This window comes from Sturnira hondurensis, unplaced genomic scaffold (assembly GCF_014824575.4).
Source record: "Sturnira hondurensis isolate 20B ecotype Veracruz unplaced genomic scaffold, ASM1482457v3 Scaffold0000867, whole genome shotgun sequence".
NCBI lineage: Eukaryota > Metazoa > Chordata > Mammalia > Chiroptera > Phyllostomidae > Sturnira > Sturnira hondurensis.
The window spans coordinates 1,607,525-1,631,096 of NW_028073498.1; the positions used below are offsets into that span (position 1 = coordinate 1,607,525).

General features: G+C 43.6%; 2 protein-coding genes across 2 annotated transcripts in view; one reads left to right on the top strand and one right to left on the bottom strand.

Annotated features, from left to right (window-relative positions):
- Positions 1-20,232, top strand: part of MKRN2 (makorin ring finger protein 2) — a 47,116-nt gene extending 26,884 nt beyond the window's left edge. Inside the window, exons 2-8 of the mRNA XM_037050877.1 lie at positions 918-1,046; positions 2,059-2,240; positions 3,676-3,974; positions 5,243-5,457; positions 7,876-7,986; positions 18,731-18,875; positions 19,034-20,232. Coding sequence (XP_036906772.1) covers positions 918-1,046; positions 2,059-2,240; positions 3,676-3,974; positions 5,243-5,457; positions 7,876-7,986; positions 18,731-18,875; positions 19,034-19,171 — 1,219 coding nt within the window. The 3' untranslated portion in view covers positions 19,172-20,232. The remainder of the gene's footprint in view (positions 1-917; positions 1,047-2,058; positions 2,241-3,675; positions 3,975-5,242; positions 5,458-7,875; positions 7,987-18,730; positions 18,876-19,033) is intronic.
- A 119-nt stretch (positions 20,233-20,351) lies between these two features.
- The window catches only part of RAF1 (Raf-1 proto-oncogene, serine/threonine kinase), an 82,838-nt gene continuing 79,617 nt past the window's right edge, over positions 20,352-23,572 (bottom strand). Inside the window, exons 14-17 of the mRNA XM_037050863.1 lie at positions 22,351-22,469; positions 21,819-21,950; positions 21,579-21,713; positions 20,352-21,365 (exon numbers count right to left, since the gene is read on the bottom strand). Coding sequence (XP_036906758.1) covers positions 21,222-21,365; positions 21,579-21,713; positions 21,819-21,950; positions 22,351-22,469 — 530 coding nt within the window. The 3' untranslated portion in view covers positions 20,352-21,221. The remainder of the gene's footprint in view (positions 21,366-21,578; positions 21,714-21,818; positions 21,951-22,350; positions 22,470-23,572) is intronic.

Sequence of the window (23,572 nt, forward strand, 5' to 3'; positions counted from 1 at the left end):
GTTTAGGACTTGTTTACCCTTAATACCAAGGTGTACATCTCTGGTATCTCTTTACTGTTTGCTCTGAGTATTCATCCGGGTCTGTACTCTGGCTAGACAGAAGAAGAATGCCTCCCAGTTATTTCTTTAGGGACAGAATTAGACATCTCCGTGAAACCGTCTCATATAGATATAGATACAGATATATATCTTTAGTGCTATGCTGTCTTATTTGATTCTTACCCACAGTCCAGTAAAGTAGGTAAAGTGATTTTCCCTTTATAAATAAAGTTAGCAAAGCCCAGGGAAGCTGGTTTTGCGACTTGCTCATAGGTTGCGGGACTGGGTGTCGGGCCCAGGTCTCTTTGACTCTGTTACAACCATACCCTATAAGCTCCATGAGAAAATGGGAGTTTTCCAGGGAGTATTTCCTCAGTTAAGAGATGCACATTTTACACATTTTACATGTTAATGTATCTCAGATCAAGAGGATGTATCTTGAAGTAGAAATATATGGGATCACTTTTCTTCCAGAAAAGCTGTCACTGAACTTGTTGTGGTGTGTCTAAAATCACTGCATCATTTAGGCCCTGACTGGTCTTGATCAGTTGGTTGGGCATCCTCCCACAAGGCAAAATGTCACTGGTTTGACACCTGGTTAGGGCACATGCAGCTGAGTGATGTCTCTCTCTCACGTTGATGTTTCTCTCCCTTTCTCCCTCCCTTCCCCTCTCTCTAAAAATAAAATAAAATATAAATAAAAATAAAAAAATAAAATCACTATGTCTTAGAAGCAAGAAAATATGTCTCCAGTGTCAAATAGAGTCTTGATACATGACCTATGCATAATAGACATTTGTTTGCTCAGTTTAAAAGTGTGGTGATTTTATATAGCAAAGTGTTATTTTACAGTTTTATGCCTCTGCTTGTTTCTTCAGGTACTTTATGCATGGTGTGTGTCGTGAAGGAAACCAGTGCCTGTTCTCACATGACTTGGCAAACAGCAAGCCATCTACCATCTGCAAGTACTACCAGAAGGGCTGCTGTGCCTACGGGACCCGTTGCAGGCAAGAGCCCCGCTCTGCCCCAGCTGTTGCGCTGAGTTGGACACCAGCATGGGTCTTGATGAGGGAAAGCTTAAATTTTAAGTAATATGACAACATTACAAAAAGTATGACAAATAAATTTGAAACCTCAATTTCAGTACCCAAAAACTAATTTTTCAGAAACACTTTTCAGGCCTTATTCTTATGAGTCTCTAGTCATAAAATTGCACTCATAGTATATATAAATAATATCATATATCTTTTTTCCCCACCTAACATGCCATAAGCTTTTTCCTGTGCCGCTACTTTATCCATAACTGTAATTTTATATTTCATAATGTTAACAGATCATCATTTTATTAACTCTGCCTCTATTAGAAATTTAAGGGGCTTCCAGGTTTTTGTTGTGAGTGCTCCTGCAGTGGACATTGACGTGCATAGAGTTCCTTTTTGCCACTGACATCTGTAGACAACTTTGTAACTTTTCAACAGGGAAATATTACAGAAACCCGTTCTTGTCCTTTTGCAGTGAAGAGCTGCTTTGTTCTTTCCTGGGCTGCAAAGCTGCCTTCATTGCTGCCTCTGGCTGCCTTAGGGACAGTGGAAGTCGGCCCACCTTAGCCCCTGTCCCTGCCTGTGGACGCCCCAGAGAGACAGCCCAGGAAAGGCCGGGCTCCTCCAGCTGTTCCACTGGCGGTTGCTAACACTGTGGGCACTCCTGCCAGAAGAGCGCTGGGTGGTGCCCTGGAATTTTCAGGGTTTCTTTTTGTGGTCTGAGGCTGTGTGTCTGCCCCACTCAAGTCTCACAAGGACACTTAATTGTCAGTGATAGGCTGCAATGTACCGCTCGCTCTGAATTGCCAGGCAGTTCTTACTCAGTGATAAGCTCTTTATGAATTAAAATATGGGGGAAAATTGTTTCATTCTTCATCTCCATAAGTGAAACAGAAAGTGGGACATTCCCCGTCTGGGTGGTGTGGGAGACATGTGCATGTAGTGTGTCTGTAATGCGTCTGCTGTGTGTTTTGTTTAGATACGATCACACAAGGCCCTCTGCTGCAGCTGGTGGTGCTGTGGGCTCCGTGCCCCACAGCGTGCCCTCCCCAGGCTTCCACAGCTCTCAGCCTCCACCCGACCTCAATGCACCTATTGTGAAAACTAACTTACATGAGCCTGGGAAACGTGAGAAGAGAACATTGGTACTTAGAGACCGAAGTGAGTGAGCAGAACCTTTTTGTTGCCTCTTTTTGAAAAGCATTCTTGTCGTGTTCTTCATGTTCCTTTCTGGTCTTCTCTTGGTAAGAGGGCTGCTAACCTAAACCCCTGCAAGCTGTCTGAATGTAGATACACCAGATGTGTCCTGAGAATGGCCTTCATTTGACTGCAGAGTATTCAGTTGCTGCATTTAGCCTTGTTCCCAAGGCTGAGCTGAGCCCCAAGTTTGGCAGGACAAAACATAAACAGTAACTTTTTTATCAGTGTGTAGCTGCTGTCCTCACAGTGCGTTGCCCAGTTCTGAGAAGCACCAAATTATTCATTTCAAAGCTGCGTATTTTAATAATAACCCTGTATTATCACTGTTTGACCTCTAGGTCACATAGCTCTTATGCTGAGCCAGTGTTTGCCATTTTACATTTCACCTTTAGTAAGAGAATAATAGGTTGGGTTTTGAGGAGTGGTCCCTACGCTGGAACAGGGTTTGGGGAAGAAGAAGGCTACAAATCATAGAAGTTATTTATTGGCTGGTCCTCAGCAGGTGAAAGGATTTCTAGTTCTCAGAATTGTCTGGCATAAGATAGGCAGATTCCATCGTAAGCAGATAAGCAACTGATCCAGTTAAATGTACCCCCTCTAAAAAGGCCAGAAGTGTGTGTGTGACGGGAAGGGAAGGGAGAGTTGAGAAGTGGGGACCATCGGGCAATTTAACGGTGAGCTCAGGACCCAGAAACTCATTCCAGATTTCCAGATTTTCATTAAAATGATGGGAACTTTACTGGTATGAAAGAAACCACTGTATTCTATTGACCACATTCTAAATTCTCTTTGACATATATATCAATGTATATTTTTCATATACACATCCTAAATTCTCTTTGATATACACATTTTAGTATTAACTGTTCCAAATGTAGACATTTCCACACTTGCTGGGGTTTTTTTAAAGATTTTTAAAATTTATTTTTAGAGGAGAAGGGAGGGAGAGAGAGAGGGAAAGAAATATCAATGTGTGGTTGCCTCTTGTGTGCCCCCCACTTGGGACCCAGCCCACAACCAAGGCATGTGCCCTGACCGGGAATTGAACCAGTGACCCTTTGGTTCACAGGCTGGTCCTCAATCCACTGAGCCACACCAGCCAGGGCTATAGTTGCAGTTTTTTAAATAGTAACTTCAGTGTTCTTTTGTATACATATATCATGGTCTGGTCTTGCCATTTCCTTGTGTTGCCCATTATACTTTTCATTTAATGTCACTATGAACATACTGTGCTTTTCCTTTTATTTTTTTTCCACATGACCTTTTTTTTCTATATGTTCCCAAGAGAGAAATTCCCAAGGTCAGAGTTTCTTAATCTGTTAGGTTTTGACTAGACACTTACCAGAATGGTTGGGCCAGTTTTCATGTATGTGTGTGCTGTATGCTTTATATTAAGATCTCTCTGGCCTGGCTGAAGAAAAGGCTTGCCCAAGTGTGAGTGCTCCAGGAGGCAGTGATCCCCAGAGTAGCCTGGAGATGAAGCCGCATTCCTACCTAGATGCAATCAGGAGTGGTCTCAGTTACGTAGAAGCCAGCAGTTCCTACAGCAGTGAGCAGCAGCTGTGCCCCTACGCAGCTGCCGGGGAGTGCCGGTTCGGAGAGGCTTGTGTCTACCTGCATGGGGACATGTGTGAAATCTGTAGGTTACAAGTCCTGCATCCCTTCGACCCAGAGCAGAGGAAAGCTCACGAGAAGGTAAAGTTACAAGCCTTTGTATGAACTCATTTTAAGAAGTTTGAAATGCACTAAATGACAAAATTGTTGGTATTTTTGCAAATATCTGTCTTCGAGTGATACCTGCATTATGTACCTGGTATATTTAGATCCTATTTTTAAGTCCTTTTTTCCTGTTGTCATATGACAGTTCTTGATTATTTAGAATAAAGAAAAAAGGAGAGACATCAGAAGCATAAAGCTATGCAAAGTTCAGAGAATGAGTCTCGCTCAGAAGCTGTGTGTGTGTGTGTGTGTGTGTGTGTGTGTGTGTGAGAGAGAGAGAGAGACAGACAGACAGACAGAGAGAGAGAGAGACACACACACACCCTTCCTCCCCAGAGTTCCATGTCATGGTGGCTGCAGTCTAGGCAGGCTAAAGAATTCTTACTAAAGAATCTGAGGAGCCAAGTGTTGAGGAGACCTTTCAGGACATTAGATCCCAGTGTTTAGGAGGCACTGCCTCGCAGTGGGCCCTGTGCTTGGCTCAGGGCTCTGAAGATTAGTAAGAGAGGAGGAGCGGAGCCCATGGCTGCACTGTGGAGGCCATCACAGTATGTGGGGGTTGAGTCTGCCACCCTCCCTGTCTCCCCGGGGCGGGAGCTGTTCAGATGAGTGCAGAATCAGAGCTTCTCTCTTCACACAGATGGGTCCTGGTCTTGGTGCTGTGCAAGTTGATTTATCGCACGCCTGCGTCCATGTGAGCTCCCGAGGGCAGAGCCTAAGTCTTTGTATTCTTTTCATTGACTGTAATGCCTGATACACAGTACTGTACATCACCTGCTTACTGAATAAGTGAATTCATTAAGTAATTGGTTCTCTTGAGAAGTGGTGCTCTTCACCTCTGACTCTGAACTGCCAGCCTGACGTTTCAAGTTAAGGATTATTCAGTATTTCTGGTATCGGTGTGGTTCAGAGTGGGGAAAGCTGGTGCCCAGAGGAGCCAGGAGACCAGAGTCCCAGTTCTTCTGAGCTCTGTGATCCCACAGTGGTCCTGTACCTTTTGGGACCGCTGTGGTCTCAGCTCTAAATTGGAGGCGACCATATCATACTAGACAAACGGGGCTGCGCCAGTGATGGCTTGAAGTCCTCTTCATGGTCTGAAGGAGCTTCGTGTCCTGAATCCAGGGGTTGCTGGGCCCTGCCTGAAGCAGCCCCGACCCCTGTTCCTTCCTGATCTTGGTTATGGAGCCATGTTCCAGCAGCACAGAACCTTAAGAAGGTTTCCCTCCTCCTCCTCTGTACTCCAGATCTGCATGTCAACATTCGAACACGAGATGGAAAAGGCCTTTGCCTTCCAGGCAAGTCAGGACAAAGTGTGCAGTATCTGCATGGAAGTGATCCTCGAGAAGGCGTCTGCTTCTGAGCGGAGGTTTGGGATTCTCTCCAACTGCAATCACACTTACTGCTTGTCCTGCATCCGGCAGTGGAGGTGTGCCAAGCAGTTTGAGAACCCAATCATAAAGTAAGTACAGCAGTAAGGAGTTTTAGCTGTAGAAGCGAGGGAGAAAGTTTGGCTTGGGACCTTCCATCCACCCTTCAGTCCTCCCTTGTCCTCCAGAGGTGTTTCAGTGCAGAGGACAACTGTTGAGTGCTGGCCCCTGGGTGTGTGAACTTGGGCACATTGATGTGGACACCGGTTTGCAGTGTCTTCGGTGTCATGGATGGGATTCAAGACAAATTCACACAGACTACCAAGTCCTGCAGAGGAAAAGGGGTGGCACTGCTACTCTCTTAAGGTGGGAGCGCCTCAGACCGGCCTGGCCACTGTCTCAAGGGGAGAGCACACTGACCCTTGCCTAGACAGGCTTTTATTGGTTTTTTTGTGCGGGAGTTCAGGTACAACTTATTAATCATTGTCAGGCAGTAAGGATCAAACAGTAGATAGCATATAAAGAACTATTAGGGCTTCTGAGTCAGCATCTATCAGCTAAAAGGCTACAAAATTTGGGGAAACAAACTCACTTCCTGCTCGGACCTTTATCATTTAACTAAGAGCATTCTTAGCAAAGCAGGCTTTACAGGATTTTACATATCCTTTCTCAGGCCTGATCACCCAGGGAGCCCACCATTTTCAGCACAGGGCTGCACTGCCCTCTGTCATTGTTTCAGGCTTAAGTCAGGCAGAGGAGGCAAATAGCCAAGGAATTTTTGGAGATTTCTCGCCGGACTCAGGGGAGTCAGGCTTCATCAAAGCCAAAGGGCGAGGGTCCATCACCCCCTTTCTCCATAGCCCCCCAAGTTCTTCCCTGGGGCCTCCACGTGATCATGCCTGTCTTAGGTGGTTCCCCCCTTGGGGAATCTTACCCGTCATTGGATTGGCTAACTGATCAAGCATTGGGAGCCAGTTATAAAAAAAGGAGCAGAAGCGGAGCTCCTGCCTGGGAGATAAGCTTTGTCTGCTTAGTGGCTTATGGCCCAAAGGTCGTTCAGTCAGCCTTAGCCATGGGGGGTTTACAGCTCCTGAAACCAGGCAGAGCGGTTCCCAACAGAGCATATAACTACCCTTCCTGAGCCCAAGTGCCTTTTCCTTTAAAATATGGGTACCAATTCCTGCCCAGCTTCAGGGTGTTGGAGGGACACTCTGCAGGGACCATCCATGTGAGTAGGTTGATGGCCCTGGCCTGTTTGACTGCAGTACTAAACAGTTACTGGTGGCTGCCCTTAGTCCTTTGCCTTTTGCCCCTTTTAAGCTTCATTTTTTTCTATTTGTAAAATAGGGTTGTTTGATCATTAAATGGAATAATACATGTAAAACGTTTCACTTGTCTGATACAGGGAGCATGCTCCATGGAGCCAACACAGGGCTCTTTGTCCCCACTGTACTGAGACATAGCTGGCATGTAACAGCACAGGATGCTTCCATTCCCCAGGGCAGGGTGCGGGGCAGACCGACACCGAGCAGTTAGTGCATGCTCTGTGCTGTGTTTGAAACTCTTCAGGCACAGTAACTCATCCTTCTCTCAGGGACCCTGATTATCTCAAAAAGAAACATTTATTTGTTGTCCCTGTCCATCCCTCCCTACTTCCAGCCCCTGGTTGCTACCACTGATTTATTTTCTGTCCTATGGTTTTGTTTATTCTAGATAGTTCATAGAAATGGAATCTTCCAGTGCCTAGCATTTTTGTGTTTGGCTAAATCTTTCACTTAGTAGGGTGTTTTCAGAGCTCAGCCATGTCATAGTGTGTACATGCTTCAGGCCCTTCTGGGCCAAATACTGTGTTGTATGGAGAGCCACACTGTTGTCTCCACCTTTGGTTGTTATGAATAGTGCTTCTGTGAATGTTCATGTACAGGTTTTTGTGTGGACACAGGTTTTCATTTCTCTTGGGTAGACACCTAGGCACAGAGTTTCTGGGTCACGTGGTAACTGTATTTAACATTTTAAGAAACTACCAGACTTTTCCAAAGTGGCTGGACTATTTTACATTCCCACCAGCGATGTATGAGGATTCCAGTTCCTCCACATGCCCATTAACACTTGCTATATATTTATTTCTGATTTTAGCCATTCTGGTAGGTGTGAATTATGTTTTACTGTGCTTTGCTTCCCTGATAATTAATGATACTGTGTATCAACTAATGACATTGTGCATTTTTTTTCTGTGCTTTTTTTGGCCACTTTGGAGAAATGCCTACTCAGATCCTTTGTCCATTTTAAAACTGGGTGGTCTTTTTATTGAGAAAAACATGTGTTTATGGGTAGTCTGTTTTATTGTTGGGAAAAAGATGTTTTTAATTATAAATATGGTTATAACTAATGACTTGTATAATTCAGAAAACATCTGGATTAGTCATGCATTTGAACAAGGGGCTTAGTGGTGTAGTATGCCCAGGATTCCTTACTTAACCTGATCCATACTAACCCGAATCGTATTTCAGGTCGTGTCCAGAATGTCGTGTGATATCAGAGTTTGTAATTCCAAGTGTGTATTGGGTGGAAGATCAGAATAAAAAGAACGAATTGATTGAAGCTTTCAAACAGGGAATGGGGTAAGTGCTTTGAGCTTGGGCGTGACCCTGGCGGCTGCCCCAGGTCCTGTCCCAAGTCTCTGCCTTCACCTGTGGAGAGCTGCCTCCTTCCCACCCTGGACCATTGTCCACTCGGAGTTTCTTCCTTCTCTCAGGCATCGTGCTGGGCTTTGAAGATGCAGAGATGAGCAAAGCCAGTTTCTTAGCTGAGCAATATCCCCCAGAAATTCTCTTTCTGGTGCTGAGGTTGACTTGTCATCTGTGATCACTCATTCATTCAACAGATATCAATTAGAGATCTATACGATGGGCCTTTTCTAATCGCTTGGGATACAGCATGAAACAAATCAGACCAACTCCCAGCCTCCATACAGCTAACATTTTAGTGAAGGAAATAAATAATGAGGAGAAGAAACAAAAAAGATAAATAAGAAAAATATTAAGTGGCGAGCAGGGCTAAGGAGTGAAATATGCCCAGAAATGGGGAACAGGAAGTGAGAGGGTTGCAGTTTTAGTGCAGGATACCCAAGAATGCCTCAGTGGGACATTTGAGCAAAGACCTAGAGGAGATGAGGCAGTGAGCCATGCTGCAAGTGAGAATAATGTTCTAGGTGGATGATGGTCACTGCAGAGATTCTGAAGCTGACACAGGACAAGGGGCAGATTATGCAGGGCTCTACAGGTCATTAGATGAACTAGGCCTTTTATGGATGAGAATAGGGGTTTTATTAGAGGAGTTATATGAACTGATTGATATTCTGAAAGGGTCACTCAGGCTGATTCATTGAGAATATGTTAAGCTGGGCTAGTTGGGCCGTGAGGCAAGTTGCTGTCGCAGAACACTTCAGTTCACTTTCCAATAAAGACTTCTCCACAAAGCCTGCCTCTCAGCCCAGCCCAGTGCCCAAAAGACCAGCAATGACAGTGTCCTCAAATCCCCCGAGCTGGCGGGCTGGTGGGCTGGTGACCACAGAGTCTGCAGTTGAACTCGGGCCTGTGCCCTTGTTACCCTTTATGGAAACTTAAGCAGACAGGTCTCTGCCCGGTATTGCCCAGCCTGGCTTAGACGGGGAGGGAGGGAGTCAGTTCTTTCCCACGGACCCTATAGCAGGCCCACGGCTCCCACAGAGTCTGTTGTAGACCCACCAGGTGTTGGGCTTCCAGAGATCCCTCCGCAGCAGGCGCCCTGGAGCTGGTCGCAGACCGAGGCCTGTTTCCTGGCCGCTGTAGTGGCACTGAGGTCGTTAGGTCGCCCGCCGCCTCTTATTGTCTGCACTCACGTATCAGGCCATGGGTACAGCCCACAGCTGCTTTGTCCTCACTCACATCCTGGAGTCCTCACTGACCTAGCTGTCTGGTCCCTCCGTCACACTCTCTGGTCTCTTATTTTCATAAATGCTGGGGAATTGTTGGTTGATTATGCTGTTCCTCTGTAGATCCGCCTGGATTTTCTACGAGGTGTATGGGAGCTGGATTCCCTCTGTGCTACTCTGTCGCCATCTTGGCCCCTTCGCAAATATATATTTTTAAAATAGTTACCTATTATCCTATATATTCTGCAACCTTCCCTATTCTCATCACAGAAAAACAGGGTCTGGCTCTATTATCTTAAGAAAGGAATGATATAATAGAATCCCAACTACAAATGAGTCCAACATTTGACTTTGGGATTTTAAAAGCCAAAGACTCATCACATAAGAAAACAGCTTTGGAAGAATAATTGGAGAGTTCATTTTTCTCAACACATCACACATACACGTACACACTCCTACATATACATATGTGCACACTGACACGTGTGCACGCACACACTTAAAGGACTAGATAAAAATTCCCTGGACTTTGGAGTGGGGAAGTCAGATGGAAGCAGGAAGGTAGAATGGGTAATATATGGGGAAATTATCCATGTGCTTTCTTTTTGTCCTCAGTAACTGAATGACCTTTTTATTTGGGAATCTTGTGAGTAGNATATACATATGTGCACACTGACACGTGTGCACGCACACACTTGACTAGATAAAAATTCCCTGGGCTTTGGAGTGGGGAAGTCAGATGGAAGCAGGAAGGTAGAATGGGTAATATATGGGGAAATTATCCATGTGCTTTCTTTTTGTCCTCAGTAACTGAATGACCTTTTTATTTGGGAATCTTGTGAGTAGATTAGGGTTGGTTCAGAGGAATATAAAGAGAAGACAAGACCTAATATGAGTCTATAGAAATTCAAAAATAGAATTTCCAACGAGAATATGTTAAAAGACGAGGCAAAGGTGGAAATAGGGAGACCTATTTGGAGGAAAATTTCATGATGGGTCACAGGCTGCGGTGCATGTCTGTGATCGACAGTGATGTGGCTGGAGGAGCTGAGAGCCGCATTTGTACTTTATACAGTTACAGTTAATGTTTTGTAGTAATTAAAATTTGAACTGTGTTAAGAATTAAGTATTATTTAACTAAACAATGGTGGATTGGTTCCCTAGGGTTGCTGTAATAAATTCCACAGATGGGGTGGCTTAAAATGATAGAAATTTAGTCTCTTACAGTTTGGGAGGTTGGAAGCCCAAAAGCGGGTGTGGACAGGATTGGTTCCTTCTGGAGGCTGAGGCTGAATTTGTCCCATGCCCTTGTACTAGCCTCTCATGGCTGCTGGCAGTTTGGCGTTCCCAGGCAGATGGCAGCGTAACTCCAATCTCCCCCTTTATGCAAGGTGGGACAAAGCAGGTTTATAGTTCTGAGCACTCAAAACACAGTTTCTTCCTGCATTACTACTAATTATTATATTTTCTATAGGAACAACTGTAAACCTACTTTTTCTCCACCCTGTATTCTTCACTGTGTTTCTTTTTCCCCATTCTGTCTCTTGCAAGAACAAGTGTGATTGGTTTAACGACCCTCCCCATTTATCCAAGGTGACCTCATCTCAAGGTCCTTAACTTTATCTGCAAAGACCCTTTTTCCAAATAAGGTCACATTCACCATTACCAGGTCTTAGGATTTATCCTCATTAGGGCCACTATTAGACTTGTACATGGTGTCTTAGTTCATTCTGGCTTCTGTAGTAAAATGCCTCAGGTAGCTTATAAACAACACAAACTTATTTTTCACACTTCTGGACACTGGCAAGTCCCAGGTCAAGGTGCCAATGTGGTTGCCAACACCCACTTCTTGCTTCATAGCTGATGCCTTCTCACTGCGTCCTTACTTGATGGAGGTGCAAGGAAGCTCTCTGGGTATCTTTTACAAGAACACTAATACACTTTCAACTTAATCGTCTCCTAATCTCATCACGTCAATTTTAAGGGAATGCCAACATTCAAACCATAGCACATGGTAACTGAAATTACACGTGTCGGAACTGCGAGAAGCAAGGGCTGCGCATTTACCACTTTGGTCGTTATCTATGCTGTTTCCAGCTGTTGGCTATTCTGAATATTTTTTAGAGTTCCATTTTAACTTATAGTTTTTTGGCTTTACCTCTCTTTCATATAAATAGTTTTTCTAGGGGCTACAGTATACTCTTAATTTTTTCACAGGCAAAATTAATATTCTTACTGTCTTATATAATATGCAGTTATTTCCTTATTACCATCTTCTGCACTGCATCTGTACATTATACAGATGTAGATTATACATTAGAACTCCACAAGCTAACAATGTAATTTTTTTAATTTTAGGTTTGTTGAGATACGTATTTTTTGTTGTTGAGAAAGTTTGTTCTACTCTAATAGCAAATACCAATTATATATAGTTATCAACTATAATCACCATGCTTTATATTACTTCCTTGTTCATCTTATAGCTGAAAGCTTATTACTTACTCCCTACATTCATGATTTTAGTTCTCATGTTCAGGTCTGTAGTCTGTTTTGACTTGGTTTTTGTGGATAGTGTAAGAAAGTAGCTCAGTTTCATTCCTTTGCATGTGACTGCCCAGTTTCCCCAGCACTGTTTATTGAAAAGACCATTCTTCCCCGTTGTCACAGGCTCCTTTGCCATAGATTAATTGCCCATATATGTGTGAATTTATTTTAGAGTTCTTTTCTGTTCCAGGAATTTTTGTGTCTGTTTTTATGCCAGTGCCATACCGTTTTGATTCCCACCACCTGTGGTGTAGCTGGAAATCAAGAAGTGTGCTGCCTCCAGCTTTATTCTTTCTTCAAGTCGCTTTCACTACTTGGGTCTTTTGTGGTTCCATAAAAATTTTAGAATTGTTTGTTATATTTCTGTGAAAAGTGGCACTGGAATTTTAATAGGGATTTCACTGAACCTGCAGACTGCTTTGAGTAGTGTGAACAATTTAAGAGTAGTGTGCTCTTCTAGTTCATGAGCACATGGTATCTTTCCATTTATCTGGGTCTTTGTTTCATCCGTGTCTTAGTAGCTTTTTGTGTACAGATCTCTCAACACCTTGGTTTAATTTATTCCTAGGTATTTTATTCTTTTTGATGCAGTTGTAAATGCAATTATTTTTATAATTTCTCTGACAGTTCATCTTTAGTGTATAGAAAGTCAACTAATATTGGTATATTGTATACCCTGCAACTTGACTGTTGTAATGTGTGGGTGTAATTTTTTATATACATTAGAACCCTGCAAGCTACTAATACGACATTTTGCCTTTAAAAAGTAGTGGGTTTTTAAAAATCTTTTTAAAGATTTCATTTATTTATTTTTAGAGAGAAGGGAGGGAGAAAGAGAGGGAGAGAAACATCAGTATATGGTTGCTTCTCATGCGCTACCAACTGGAGACCTGGCCTGCAACCCAGGCATGTGCCCTGACTGGGAATCGACTGGGAGCCATTTAGTTCTCAGGCCCGCACTCAGTCCACTGAGCCACACCAGCCAGGGCTAGAATTCTATGTTCATAGCTTGTTTCTTTCTTTTCTTTTAGCACTTTGCAAATGTTCCACTACAATCAGGCCTTTTACTAACTTCACACTGTCCCCAGCCCCCCAGCCCCCACCAGACTCTGGCAACAATTTTTCTATTGTTTCTATGAATTTAACTTTTTTTAGATTCCACATATAAGTGATACCATATAATATTTATCTGTCTTCTCTGTCTTACTCCACTTAGCATAATGCCCTCAAGATCCATCATTTTGTTATAAAATGATGATTTCCTCCTTTCTGATGATTGAATAATATTGCATTGTATATTCGTTATTTCCATATCTTGGCTATTATAAATAATGCTGCAATGATCACTGTGCTGCAGATATCACTTAACAAGTGTGAGGTCATGTCTGTGATTTTGATTTGTATTTCCCTGATTAGTGATGTTGAGTACCTTTTCATGGACTTACTGGCCATTTATTTGTATGTCTTTGGGAAAATGTCTGTTTAGTTCCTTTGTTCATTTTAAAATGGACTGTTCTTGTTGCTGAGTTGTAGGAGTTCTTTATGTATTCTGGACATTAACCCTTCATTAGATACGTGATTTGCATCTATTTTATCCCAGTCAGCAGGTTGCCCTTTCCATTTTGCTGATGGTTTCCTTTGCTATGCAGAAACTTGTGGTTTGAGGTAACTCCACTTGCTTATTTTTTGCTTTTGTTGCCTTTGCTTTGGTCTCAAATCCAAAAAGATTATTGGCAAAACCAATGTCTAGAAGCTTATTACCCCCTGTGATTTTCTGATAAGAGGTCAGTGGTAATTCAGATTATAGTATGTTGTTTTTCTGGGGTTGCTTTCGATATTTTCTCTTGGGTCTCAGCAGCTATATATATTTTGCATAGGAGTGGTTTTCTTCATATTTTACTGTGCAGTGTTCTCTGAATCTATGTTTATGTCACTCACCAAATTGAGGAAAATTTTGGTTGTCACATATTGTCTTCACGTTTTTTTCTCTCCTGGGACTTTCAGATATTGTCCCACAGGTCTTGGGCTCTGTCATATCTTTTCCTCTCTATTCATCATCTTGAATACATTTTTAGTAGCTGCTTTGAAATTTTTGTCATCTTGGTTGGTCTCTGGGTTACATTGTCCTGATTCTTCACATGTTGTCATTTTGGATTGTAGTGTAGACATTGTTAGGTTGCTAGATTCTGTTAGGTTCTACAAAACATTTTTTTAAGATTTTATTTATTTATCTTTAGAGGGGAAGGGAAGGAGAGAGGGAAAGAATATCAATGTATGGTTGCCTCTCGTGGGTCCCCTACTTGGGAACTGGCCTGCAACCCAGGCATGTGCCCTGACTGGGAATCGAACCGCGAGACTTCTACAAAACATTTTATGGAGGTGTCTTAGAAAAACATCTATAAAGCATTGATGTTTGTCTTTTTTAAAGTATTTTTTATTGATTATACTATTACAGTTTTCCCAATTCCCCCTTTATCCCCCCTCCACCCTGCCCCCACCCCTCTAACATTTGTCCCCCCCACCTTAGTTCATGCCTGTCGGTTGTACATATAAGTTCTTTGAGTCCTCTGATTCATATATCATTTTTATCTCTCCCCATCTATTTTATGCCTACCAATTATGCTGCTTCTTTCCTGTACCTTTCCTCCCTTCCCCACTGAACTCCCTCTGTGTGATGTCCATTTCTCTGATTCCGTTCCTGTTCTGGTGTTTGCTTAGTTTTTGTTTTCATTGTTTTTCTTTTCTTTTAGGTTTGTTTGTTGCTAGTCGTGAGTTTGTTGTCATTTTATTGTTCATATTTTTAATCTTAGATAAGTCCTTTTAACCTTTCATATAATAAGAGCTTGGTGATGATGAACTCCTTTAATTCTGGGAAGCATTTTATCTGCCTTTCCATTCTAAATGAAAGCTTTGCTGGATAGAGTGATCTTGGATGTAGTTCCTTGCCTTTCATGACTCCGAATACTCCTTTCCAGCCCCTTCTTGCCTGCAAGGTTTCTTTTGAGAAATCAGCTGATAGCCTATGAGAACTCCTTTGTAGGTAACTGTTTCCTTCTCTGTTGCTGCTTCAAAGATTTTCTCTCTGTCTTTAGTCTTGGGTAACTTAATGATGATGTGCCTTGGTGTGTTCCTCTTTGGATCTAATTTCTTTGGAACTCTCTGGGCTTCCTGGACTTCGGGGAAGTCTATTTCCTTTGCCAGACTAGGGGAAGTTTTCCTTCATTATTCAAATAAGTTTTCAATATCTTGCTCTTGTTCTTCTCCTGGCACCCTATAACTTGGATATTGGAACGTTTCAGGTTGCCCCAAAGAATCCTCAGTCTCTCTTCATTTTTTGGATTCTTCTTTCTTTGTTCTGATCCAGTTTATTTCTGGATGTTTATTGAATGTTTATTTCTTCTTTATGTTCCAAATAGTGGCTTTGAATCCTGGTTTCCTTCTTGTCACTGTTGGTTCCCTGAATATTTTGCTTTATTTAATTTTGGGTATCTTTCATTTGTTCTTATCATTTTTCAACTCAAACTCAATCGGTTCTGTGAGCATTTTGATTACCTGGGCTTTAAATTCTCCATCCAGATAGGTTGGCAGTCTCATCGCTTAGTTCCCTTTCTGAGGTTTTGCTGTGTTCTTTCATTTGGGCCATATTTCTTTGTCTTGACGCAGCTGATAGGTTGTGGTCCTAGGTATTAACCCAGGCAGAGCAACCCTCTTGGCTGCGCTGCCAGTTAGGGAGGGGCCAGAGAGGGAACAGTGCAGCTCGCTTGCTAGTCTCTAGCACACTTTCCAACAGTCTCGAGTCAGACTGGAAGCATCTCCCACTGCAGCAGCCCTGGCCACAGCCAGCTTTGAGTCTCAGTCTTCCCTGTAATTCAGCCCCACCCCTCAGCTGCCTCACTGTGGTTTTTCTGAGTTGGGCCACATGGTCTGCCTTATGGGTCTGGTTGTTCTGGTTGATTTTTTAATTCCTTGGTTGTCGGAGTTTCATGCAGTTTGATTTTCTGGCAATTTTGGTTTATTGATTTTAGATTTGTTGTTATCCTCCTTTTGGTTGTGCGAGGAAGCAGTTTCTTCAACCTACGCCTCCTTCTTGGCTGAAACTCCTGTGATGTTTCTATCTTAATAATAGGAAGGTAGGTATATTGTTTCAACCCAAACTCTTGGGCAGCAGTTCAAACCTCAGTTCTGTTCTTTTATCCTAGCTGAGTTGCCCTGAGCCTGCCACACTGGGTTCAGAGGTTTGGGCAGAGTTAATGCACAGTGTTTTGGAGCACCACCTCTTGGGCCTTTTATTTGTGAGATTGCTTCCTCCCTTTCCAGTGGCTTATTTCTTCCAGTTCTGTCTTGTTCTTCAGGCCAGAAAGATTAGATTTTACCACTGCAGTTTTATCTACCCTGAATGAACACACATCCATTTTGGCCTGCTGTTGGATAAAAACTATTATTTCTATAAAGATAACTCACCTCTTTGCCATTCCCTTCTTTTAAGTGTCTAACCTCTTAAAGAATCCTGCTTTCATTCTGCAGTGACTTTAGGTCTTTTTTTTAAAGATTTATGTATTTATTTTTAGAGGGGAAAGGAAAGAAAGAAGGAGAGAAATATCAATGTATGGTTGCCCTCATGAGTCCCCTTCTGGGAACTGGCCTGCAACCCAGGCATGTGCCCTGACTGGGAATCGAACCGCAATCGTGTGGTTTGCAGGCCCGCACTCAATCCACTGAGCTACACCAGCCAGGGCTAGGTCTTTTAAAAAGGTTTGTGTTTCTGGTTATCTATAAGAAGTTCAGGCCTAGGAGAAGCAGTAATGGTTCCTTTAAGTTGCATATTAATTGCTAAAGGCTTGGTATTTTACCATATTTTCCTCATGTGATGTTGTCATGTGTCCACCAGAGGGCAGGAGTGGCAAGGCAGAGGAGTTCAGTCTGTATAAAGGAGCTCTGCTGGAGTTGTCCAAAAATTCTCGTTATTGCTGTTTGAATCTTTCCTGGCCTTAGTTTCCATAGATGACAATGTTTTTATGCATTCCGCAAACATTTACTAGTACTCACCACAGGCCAGGAACCTTCAAGCTAAGCACCAATGGGGGCTATAGAATAGAGATTAGTATGATACAGATTTTCTGGTAACAAATTATTAGAGGCCCAAGCCAGATGTCACAGCAGGGAACACACTTGGATCTACATGGGTGGGAGTGTCACAGAAAGCTGTGAAGATTGAATTCTTCACCATGTGTGTTGAGAGTGACCGGACAGAGTGGCATGGATGCCAATTGATACAAATTTTGCGTTTGGAGAGCAGTGGGAGTGGTGACTGAGGTTGAAAGGTATGTAGAATGATGTAGAGATGTCTAATGGGGCAAAACAGGTGACCCATTGGAGATGCTCCTCTGTGGTAGTGTGAAGAGGTTGGAACCTGGTGGTGGAGGAGGCCAACAAAGAAATGACTGACAGGCCACAGTTTGGCATCCTAAGGGTTTCAACTGTGGGAACTGAAACGACAAGCTGATATGGGAGTGCTCTGTAACCAGAAGTGTAATAGTTGAATTTGAGAGCCGAGAACAAGGAGTGAAAGTGAATTGAAAACTTAAGTCCTTGGTGACCAGATAAGGCGTGGGGGGTGGGTACTAGAGTTTAAAGCTTGTGTCCAACAGACTCTGATAAGAATGAACTGCTTGAGCAGTCATTTGAAGATTTGCTTAGAACCTTGGGGGGGCGGGCATGAAAAGTGTCAGATGGACAAGTCTGCTTGAATCCACTCCCTTGGCCTCGTGTGCTGGAATCAGACCTGGTGGGAGTAGCACCCAGGCAAGCAGCACATTTCCTTCCCCCTCTGTGGATAGTTGTTAGGGTCTAAGAGACCTTCATCACTGGTCTCTTACCGTCCCCTTGTCTGAGAAACTCTGGGGTCGTCATCTGCTACCAACACATACCCCAGCTGCCCCCTGGATGTTCTTCAACTTGGGGTCATTTATGAAAATTTCATTTGAACAAGAAATGGGAATTCTGTATTTGGTTGTCATTTTCCTCAGGAGCAGGGGTTCTTAACATAGGCATCTGTAGGTACAATTCAAAAGTGGAAAAAAATTAACATTTTAATACCTGTACTTCATAAACCTGCATTTTATGCAGTTAAAACCTGTTCAAGCCCTGGCTGGCGTAGCTCAGTGGATTGAGCGCGGGCCTGCGAACCAGACGATCGCGGTTCGATTCCCAGTCAGGGCACATGCCTGGGTTGCAAACCGGTTCCTTGCAGGCCAACTACCAGCAGGGGATGCACAAAAGGCAACCATACATTGATGTTTCTCTCCCTCTCTCCTTCCCCTCTAATAAATAAAATCTTTTAAAAAATAAAAAAAAAAAACTGTTCAAAGAGGAGGGGTCTACAGCACATAGTTTAGAACCCTTACTCCAGAGGGTGTTGACCAAGGAAAATTGCAACGAGACCTTTAACTTTAGGCAGCTAAAATTCACCACTTTCCCTGTGACTCCCAAATCAAGGCTTCCTGTGGTCACGCTGACATCATTGCTGGCCTGGAGAAAGGGAACTCCCTGGGTAGAGCTCCTGCTGGGGTCTCGGAACTGAGGCAGTAGCCCAGCTTCAGCACTTTGGGACCCATGACAGCTGGTTTGAGGAATGATGGATCAAGCCTACATTCCCTGTGGCCTTTCTGGAACAGAACAGAACGTCTCAGAACAGTGGAGTGCCCTCATGCAGGTTAAATTCTGTGTGAGGCCATATGTCACAGTGGGAATTTTATCCAGCAGTTTGGAAATCAGCGTCCCATCCTCTCTGAGCTTCTGCTTCCCTACCTATAACATGAGGTTGACCCAGTTCTGGCATTGGAGGAAATCAGTGGTTTATATGGACTTTAGATTTTCCCACTACCTTGATTTTTTTCCCTGCTTTTTAGGAAAAAAGCTTGTAAGTACTTTGAGCAAGGCAAGGGGACCTGCCCATTTGGAAGCAAATGTCTTTACCGTCATGCTTACCCTGATGGGCGACTAGCCGAGCCTGAGAAACCTCGGAAGCAGCTCAGTTCTGAAGGCACTGTGAGGGTAAGGACTTTGCCATCTCTAATCGGAAGACTCACTCACCTGTGGCCCTTTCTCTAATAGCTTTTGCAACCAGAAATGGGTAAAAGAAAAATAATAAGCTACCAGTCTTCATGTTGCCATTTATAATAACCAGGCATGTTTACTGGCTATTTTTGTAGTTCTTCAATTCAGTGCGGCTCTGGGATTTCATTGAGAACCGAGAAAGTCGGAATGTCCCCAGCAATGAAGATGTTGACATGACTGAGCTTGGGGATCTCTTCATGCATCTGTCTGGTGTGGAGTCATCAGAACCCTGAGGAATACATGGGTCACCTGCATCTTGGGCTCTGCCAGCAGAGCTTCCTTTACTGCAGTTCCAGGTGGCATGTTGCTTGGATTTGAGTTGGGTTGTATTTAATCTTGGTCTCACCCATTCTCCATTATTACAGCCACAAGAGTGAAGGATATAAAATAACCCAACAAGTGTATGGAATCACTACTTTTATAGTTAATATCTTAGTTGCACCTCAGGTTCCTCAGGGGGAACCAGCTAAACAGCCAGGCTGAGTTTCTATTGATTGCTTTTAAAACAAATTTGGCTCCTGTCCTTCATGAGCTTTAGCTCCCTGGAAACAGTCAACATGCAGTTGCCCCTAAAACAGATTTCATGTTCTTCACTTCAACAGATTCTTCACTCCTACAGTGGATTCCTACATTTAATTTCCATAGTATTTGTGGTCAAAACTATACAGAGCTTTTCCAGAGGCAAAAAATGGGCACTGCACGCCTTAGTGTCCCAAATCAGAGCAGGAGTCTCATTGCCGTATATTTAGTAAGTAGAGTATAAACTTTCTTCTGTGTAAGGGAGGCTCTTGAAATAGCAGGAAGTGTACAGAGTAGCAGAGGAATAGCCCCTCAGTTCTGGCTGGTTTTGGGGCCACAACTGGAAGAAATCTTGTACTCACGCCTCCTGAGAAACATGTCCCTGGTTCTCTCCCCTGTGGGCACAGGCTCCAAGGTAATTGTGCTGAGGACTCAGCACACATGTGCTCTTGTGTGTGGCTCCTACCCAAGTCATCTAGTCTTACCTGTAAAGCTTGGCTTTAACTTGTGAACACTGAACAGCATCCAAAAAATTCCTGTTTCTGACCCAGCAGTAGTCCTCAGCATGAATCTGTCATCAGTTGTGATTTTAATTGAAGGAGCATAATCTTGTGAATCAGAACTCATTCTAACCCTGAATTATGTATTTTTATAAATAGCTAGAGATATCAAATATTTTGTAAAGTGCATTAAAGTGTGGGTAGAAAAAAATCTATTCTTACCTGAGTGCTTTATACATAATTTTTATAGTTAACTCTTTAGTGAAGGGTGACAACACAGGCAAAGGCTGAATTGAATTCACTTTCAGCAAAGACTCTGGGCCCATTTCCTTGCTTGTTGAGTCCTGTTCCAGAACGGATGAACAAACAGCTCAAAAGAAACAGCCATTAAGCCTACATTTAATTTATTTTATTAAAATAACATAATTGAGCCATTGAATAACTATTTCATCAGGCGCAATAAAAACAAAATTAAAATCCAATCAAGAAAACCTGTATTCCTGGCTTCCTTGCATACTTACGCTATGATTGTTGAGAGACAAAGCTGGCCAGTGGCCCCACCCCATAGGGGCAGCTCCTGGAAGACGAAATTCAGCATGATGGAAGACTGCTCCCTGAGAGGGCAGAAACTGGGAGGGGCAGGCCAGGCCCTCTTCTGGAAAACCATCCCAATGCATTGGAGACCTCCAAGAAATGGAAGTGTCCCACAGTACCAAAGCAGACTCCTTTAGGCGGCCGAGACGACAGTCCTGGGCTGTTTGGTGCATTATGTGCAAAACTACCTGTTTGGTGCCACACCACTAACTGAAGACAAGTACTTCCTGTGATATAAGCAGTCCTCATAGGACCTGATACTCAAACTTTATCCACGTTTCCCCTTCAGGGCTGGTTTGCCTACCTTCATTTTCCCTCTAACTTCTTTTTCTTACCCTAAAAATACTCATTTAGCCAATAGCCAGGGTCCCAGATCACGTATCGCCATCAGCAGCCACTGGTGCAGCTTGAAAGAGGCTCAGCTCATGAGCAAGGGGGATGCAGGCGGAGAGCAGGACAAACCAGCGTTGTGAATGGCCTCCCTCTCCAATGGCCAGAAAGGGTAGAAAAGAAGGCAACATGAAGTAAGGCCCTGTGAACAGTCTAGAAGGTCCCTTAGCAGCAGCTTCTCTGAAAACAAGCTCTCTGCTTCCATAGAAAGGGAGCAGAAAGGTGGTGCCTGCTGACTTCCCTTCTTCCCCTAGTGGCCTGAGTGCAGGTGCAAAGTGAGCTAGAAGACAGGCAGTCTAGGGGACGTGGTCAGTGTGCAGGCATTGATGTCCTCCGTGTGGGCCGCCCGATGCAGGGATGGCTCAGAAGCGCTCCGGTTGATTTTCGGTAGAGAGTGTTGGAGCAGCTCAATGGAAGACAGGATCTAAAACAAAGCCAAGTGGTCTTGTTACATGAGTCTTGGCAGTTTCACAGCAGCTTTTGATCAGGAAATTGAAAGACACTGCTCATCTCACCTGTAATATCTTACAGAGCCCTCCCTATTTAAAAAAACAAACACATACTTCCCTCCCTACTTCTCATTAAGACCTTCTGCTTTTAATTCAATCTGTTCCAACACCTCTGAAGTAAGTCTCACCTGGGGAAAAAGAGGCCTCTCTTCCTTAACCTTCTTCACACAGTCTGCGACAAGCCGCTTCATTGCTTTGGGGCAGTTCTTGTATAGCTTACTAAGGTCTGGAGAGGCATACCCTCGGCCCACCATGAAGATGATCTGAGAGGGAAAGAAAACAGTTGAAGGAACACATGAATTAACAGTGAAAACACTGGAAGCCAGGGACTTCCACAGAGGTTGAGTCCTTTGTGGCAGTGCACGTACCTGATCTCGGTTGTTGATGTGGGAGTAAGGTAGCTCCCCTGTCATAAGCTCATACAGCACAATGCCATAGGAGTAGACGTCAGACTGGAAGCTAAAAGGGTTATTATCCTGCATTCGGATCACCTCGGGGGCCTACAGGGACAAAAGGTGCATTCATCACCACCTGGGCCCTTAACAGATCGAGGGGCCCAACTATCCCTTCCCATTGGGTATGGGAGCCTTTCCTCTACCCCCTATAACTTTTCTCAACCGCCCCCCAACAATGCTCAGATGCTGCCAATTCAAGCTCAGAAATCCTAGTTTTCGGGTATCCCTTCCTATCACCCACTCCTCCAAGCTGTGTCAGCATAGTTCTGATCACCAGCTTTCTCCAGGAAACCCAAATTCACCTCAGGCTGTCTGAGGTCACCGAAAACATCACTGAGGTGGCCTGGACTTTGGGGAAATGTGGAGAAATCCTTTAGGTTTGCACACAGACTTCAGGGCACCCCTTCTGCCCTGCACCGTGCTAGTGTGAGCCTCGCCTCCTTACCATCCATAGGATAGAGCCAGTGGGTTGTTCAACCTGCTGTGAACCACTCCAGCGTGACTTCACTGTTGCCAAACCAAAATCTCCAATTTTCACTGTCAGGCCTTCATGGAGAAATATGTCTCAATGCTTATTAAGGACTCTGGTTTCAAAACACTGGTCAGGTTAATTTTTAAAAACTTACCAAAGTTCTTACTAGCACAGCATCTCTCTCCCTCCCATCTGCCCCAGCCTTCTCTGGGCTGGATCTGCTAGGGTTTATGAAGTTTTAAAAAGTGCTCTTGAAAGGTCTTCTTTCAGGAGGCACATGGGGAATGCAAGATGATTCAGCTTCAGCCCCATTCACACATCTATGTGTCAGGTCCCTGGCCTGTGACCTTCCCACATAATGTAGGTGCCTTAAACCCCAAGACTTCTAAGAGTGCAGGCTGCCTTCTAGTGCTGCTCAGCCAAGCATGGCCTGCTGATTCTTTACCTACCTTCATTTCTGCCTGCATTCTGCCCTCAAAAATGTAAGTAACAAAATAGCAAATCCCTCTAAGTGCTGAATGCTATCCTAAGACATTTCTCAGTAGAACAGGTACCACTTGGTAACCTCAAAATCAGGACCAAACTCACTTCATTTCTGGGTACAGAAGTCAGGCAGTTTATGGCTGATTTTCAGTTCACACCTCCTTAAAATCTATGGTGTCTGCTTTCATGGCATAATGTGTTGGTCCCAAACCACCCACTACAAAAAGGTACTCCATGCCTCCTCAGACCTCTACCCCAAATAAGCCGTAACCCATAACCCAACTCAATGCAGTTATTATGCCACTCATGGCCACCGAGCAAAGTTTGCCTGTACCACCACACTCCTTTCAAAGAGAAAAGCCAGAAGAGGGAGGGAGATGTAAAATTGTTACATCTCATGCCCTTTAGTGTGAAAAAAACCTTAATTCATTATTTCTGCAGAAATACATTGTCTTAGAAAGAAGTGATTTTAATAGTAACCTCTAAGGAAACTTACTATATATTTAAGAAGTCAGACAAGTATAAGTAATTTTGAAAATCTTACACTTACTTGGCTTATAACTATTTTATGACCAGATACACGCACTCCACAACTAGGGGAAAAAACATGAAAGACAAGAAAGCCCCACCCCATCTTATACTAAACTGCATAATAAAACTAGCCTATTATAAGCATAACCCAAAAGTGTATCTCAACTTTTACAAATTTTAA